Consider the following 5,000-nt stretch of genomic DNA (forward strand, 5'->3'; position numbering starts at 1 on the left):
GACAGCGGACCAGGTGGAGGAGGGGTGGAGTTAGAGCCTTGACCGGGGCAGGATGGAGTACACTAACACCATATACAGAGGGAGGTGGAGGACGTTGGGAAAGGGCTTTATGCTGCATTGGACTAGTAATGGATGATGCTGATGATGGTGATGAGTTTAAGGATGATGGGGTTGATGAGGGCATGTGTCTGTCTGTCTGTCTGTCTGTCTGTGTCTCTTGAAATCTTGTGTCCACCTTTCCTCCACCTCCCCTCCATCTCTCCCCTCTCTTCCTCCACTTCTTCCTCCACCTCTTCCTTCACCTCTTCCTCCATATCTCTCTTTCCTTTCCTCTCCACCTCTCCCTCCATTTCTCCTTCCACCTCTTCCTCCTTTACTCCTTTCATCTCTCCCTCCACGTTCTCTTCCTCCTCCTCCTCCTCCACCTCTCTCTCCACCTTTCCTCCACCTAACTAACCTTCCCTCCAACCCTTCCACAAACAGGTCATGGCCCTCTCATCGATCTGGAGGGACGGAGGAAAGGGAGGAGGAAAGGGAGGTAAGGAGAAAAGGGAGGCGTAAAGGGAGGAGTGAAGGGAAAAGAGGAGGAAAATGAATGGATAAGGAAAATGAGGAAAGGAAGGAAGGGAGGAGGGGAGGGAAGGTAAAAGTGGAAGGAGGGAAGGAAGGGAAGAGAGGAGAGGAGAAGGGAGGGAAGAAGGGGTAAATGAAGGGAAGGGAGGGGAGAAGGGGAGGAAACTTGAGAGAGGAGGGAAATATGGAAGGGAGGTTGGTAGGATGAAGTGAAGGAAGGGGGGAGGGTGAAAAGGATGGAGGGATGGGAGGAAGGGAGGAAAGGAGGCGAGGAATGATGGAGTTATATATGAAAGTAAAAGATGAACGTGTGTGTGTGTGTGTGTGTGTGTGTGTAAGGAGAGAGAGAGAGAGAGAGAGAGAGAGAGAGAGAGAGAGAGAGAGAGAGAGAGAGAGAGAGAGAGAGAGAGAGAGAGAGAGAGAGAGAGAGAGAGAGAGAGAGAGAGAGAGAGAGAGAGAGAGAGAGAGAGAGAGAGAGAGAGAGAGAGAAAGGCAAGAAAGAAGGAAATGAAAGCAATGGAAGGAGGAAGGAAAGAGGAGAAAGGGGAAAGGAAGGGAAGGGAAAGGAAGGGAAGGGAAGAGGAGGGAAAGAGAGAAGGGAAGGAAAGGAAAGGGAAGGGAAGGGAAGAGGAGGGAAAGGAAGGGGATGGAAAGGAAGAGAAGGGAAGGGAAGGGAAGGGAAGGGAAGGGGATGGAAAGGAAGAGAAGGGAAGAGAAGGGAAGGGAAGAGGAGGGAAAGGAAGAGAAGGAAAGGAAAGGGAAGGGAAGGGAAGGGAAGGGGAGTGAAGGGGAGGGGAAAGAAGGGAAAGGAAGGAAGAGGAAGGGGACAGAAGGGGAGGGAAGGGATGAGAAAATAAAGGGAATAGAAAAGGAGGGAAGAGGAGATGAGAGAGGAGGGAACTGGGGGAGAGGGGAGGGGAGAGGGAGGGAGGAGAGGGGAGGGGAGAGGGAGGGAGGAGAGGGAAGGGAAGCGATGTAAAGGGAAAGGGAGGGAAGGGAATATTAAAGTGAAATGAAATAAAATAACACCAAAAACACACCAGGAAAGAATAAACATTGCGTGATAAAGGGGAGGAAGAAGGGTCAAGACACACACACACACACACACACACACACACACACACACACACACACACACAAAGTTCGTGGGCTAGGATCGTTACAACAGGAAGGAGAGTATTCTTGGAAGGGGGCAGATGTGTGTGTGTGTGTGTGTGTGTGTGTGTGTGTGTGTGTGTGTACTCACGGCGTGGAAGACAAAGGCTCCCGTCAGCAGGAAGGTCGTCAGCGTCACGAGCAGCAGCAGGTGCAGCGGCAGCAGCGCCAGGGCCGAGCAGGGCGTGGTGGTGATGGTGGCGGGGCAGCAGCAGCAGGAGGCGCCCCGGGGCTTAAGGGGGTCTGGGGGCGGGGCCGCGGGGCGCCAGGGGAGCGGGGCACGCAGGGGGCGGCCCCTGGCACTGCCCGCCACGTACTTGCGGCTCTTGGGGTCACGCTCGGGGCGGCGGCGGGCGGCACGGGGCACTACGGCGGCCAGCCCCGATACGCCCCGCCGGTGCCTGCGGGGCCGCGGCCCGGAGCCCGACGACGAGGAGGCGGCAGCGGCGTGGACGTTGGAATTGTGTGTGGCGGCGGCCTCTGTGTTGGGGGCGTGGGTGGTGGGGGGCGGGGCCTGGGGGGGCGGGGCAGGGCTGGGGCGCTGGGGAGAGGTAGTGAAAGAAGGCATGGTCATGGAGGCACTGAGACCCGCCCCGCTGCCCCGCCCCGCCCCGCTGCCCCGGCTCTGCCCCAGCAGGGTGTGCCGCACGCGCGAGCGCCGCGGGTCGAAGTAGTCCCTGGTGACCCGCAGCACGCGGCGGGGCGCGGCGCCGCTCAGGGGCCGACCATCGCGGCCCTCCCGCGCCGAGGCCCCGCGGCACTCCCCCGCCAGCGACGCCGGCAAGGAGCAGGCAGACCGCCGCACGGGGCGCCCCGCCACGCCCTCCCCGGCACGCAGCAGCCCCGGGTCGCTGCCACCCCGCACCAGCGTGCCGCCCACCTCCACCACCTCCCGCACGGAGCCCCGCGGGGCGTGCCGCACACTGCCGCTGAAGGGGTGCACCATGCCGCCCTCTGGAGGGGAAGAAGGAAGTTAGAACAATGACACACCCACACCCACCCACCCACACACACACACACACACGCGCTTGTTCACCACCTCCGCAGCCCGCTACAGTCACCCCGCCAGGTGACACTATCATGTGCCGGGGCGGGGCGGGGACGAGTCGCCCCTCAGCACCGTGACCTTAACCATTGATTGGCCCCGTCGCTGGGTGTACACACCACCACCACCACCACACTCGTGCTCACCCACGCAACACGACCCACTGCACACCTGCTGCCGGCACGCTCAGGTGTCCGCTGAGCGTCCGGCCGTGCCCCCCCCCCCCCTGCCCTTCCTCCTCCTCCTCTTCAAAGGGCACAATGAGTGGCCTTAATTACTAATTCAACAATTTTATATTATTTTTTTTTTTTACATATTTTACAATTTACCTAGTCCTTACGCCGACACTGTGTGCTGATAATGGTGACTGGTGTGGTGGTGGTGGTGGTCCTGTTGATAACTACAACTATCATATACTCCTACTTTCAATTCTACTACTACTACTACTACTAGTAATAATAGTAATAATAATAATAATAATGATAATAATATAAATAATAATAAGAAAAAGATGAAGAGGATGAAGAAAAAGAGAAGAATGGAAAGAGTTGTGTTGCTACCACACACACACACACACACACACACACACACACACACACACACACAAAGTGACGTAATTAGAGATAATGCGCTGACCATCGACCGCCCCCACCGCCACCATTACGCACGCACGCATGCCACCCCTGCACGCAACACACGCAAACTTGGTCCCAAGAATGCACGCAAGAACACACACACACACACACACACACACACACACACACACACACACACACTAAAAATAGCAATAATATAAATAGTGATAATAATAATAATAATAATAATAATAATAATAATAATAATAATAATAATAATAATAATAATAATAATAATAATAATAATAATAATAATAATAATAATAATAATAAATGCTGATGCTTATAACAAGCGTAGTAATTTTAGAGTAACTCTGAATTTATGAGTATTTCTTCTTCTTCTCTCTCTCTCGATCTATCTCTATCTATTAATTAATGCTGGTCAATTAAACAACACACAGAGAGAGAGAGAGAGAGAGAGAGAGAGAGAGAGAGAGAGAGAGAGAGAGAGAGAGAGAGAGAGAGAGAGAGAGAGAGAGAGAGAGAGAGAGAGAGAGAGAGAGAGAGAGAGAGAGAGAGAGAGAGAGAGAGAGAGAGAGAGAGAGAGAGAGAGAGAGAGAGAGAGAGAGAGAGAGATACTGCTACCATCCATTCTGTTGACGGACGCTCACGAGACTCTGAGACGTGGACAGATACACATAAACGAAGACGGGACGATAAAACATTTGACACGCGCAGAACACTGAAAAAAAAAATAAAAAAAATAGTAATGCTGGAAATAAAATAAAAAGTGAAAAGTCCTAAAAAAAACCCTCATGTAGCCAAGAAGAATCGTTAGACGTGAAAGTAAAGAAAAAATATAAATAAACCAAAAATATAAATAAAAACTCGTGTAGCCAAGAAGAAACGTTAGATGTGAAAGTAAAGAAAAATTAAAATAAACTAAAAAGCGGACGTTCTCTGAAAATATAGAAACGGTAAAGGTGAAAGAACACTAAGACTGAAAATAAAAATAAAAATTGGAGTCTTTGAAAATATAGAAAGTTATGTAATCAAAAAGAAGCTTTACATACCAAAAAAAATAATATCGAGACTGAAAGGAAAATGAAAAGCGAAAAGTCTTAGAAAAATATACAATCTTAAGTGACCAAGAAGATATGTTAAAAAAGAATACTAACACTGAAAATAAGACAAAAAGCGCAGAAAAGCTAAAATATAAAGAACGTTAAGACTGGAAATAAAACAAAAAGCGTAAAAAAGTAAAAAAAAATATTAAGAATGAAAATAAGCTAAAAAAAAGCTAAAAAATATATATTGACAAAATAAAAAAGTGAAAGAAGCTAAAAAAAAAATATTATGACTGAAAATAAAAGAAAAAGCGGAAAAATGAAAAAAAAAATTAAGACAAAATAAAACAAGCGATAAAAAAAGCTATTAAAAAAAACTGGAAATAAAACAAAAGCGAAAAAAAGCTAAAAAAAAATATTTTGAGTAAAAATAAAACGAAGAGCGAAAAAAAGCTAAAAAAAAAACTATTAAAACTGAGAATAAAACAAAAGCGAAAAAAGCTAAAAAAATATTGACTGAAAATAAGCGTAAAAAAGCTAAAAAAAAAAATACGAAAATTAACGCTGAAAATAAAACAAAATGCG

General features: G+C 48.5%; 1 protein-coding gene across 2 annotated transcripts in view; it reads right to left on the bottom strand.

Moving 5' to 3' along the window:
* LOC127000642 (uncharacterized) overlaps positions 1-5,000 on the bottom strand; it is a 47,873-nt gene that overhangs the window by 12,078 nt on the left and 30,795 nt on the right. For both annotated transcript variants that reach the window (XM_050864589.1, XM_050864588.1), the window contains exon 2: positions 1,820-2,682. In XM_050864589.1, the coding sequence (XP_050720546.1) occupies positions 1,820-2,674 (855 nt within the window). In that variant the 5' untranslated portion in view covers positions 2,675-2,682. The remainder of the gene's footprint in view (positions 1-1,819; positions 2,683-5,000) is intronic.

The sequence above is a fragment of the Eriocheir sinensis genome, chromosome 19 (assembly GCF_024679095.1).
Source record: "Eriocheir sinensis breed Jianghai 21 chromosome 19, ASM2467909v1, whole genome shotgun sequence".
NCBI lineage: Eukaryota > Metazoa > Arthropoda > Malacostraca > Decapoda > Varunidae > Eriocheir > Eriocheir sinensis.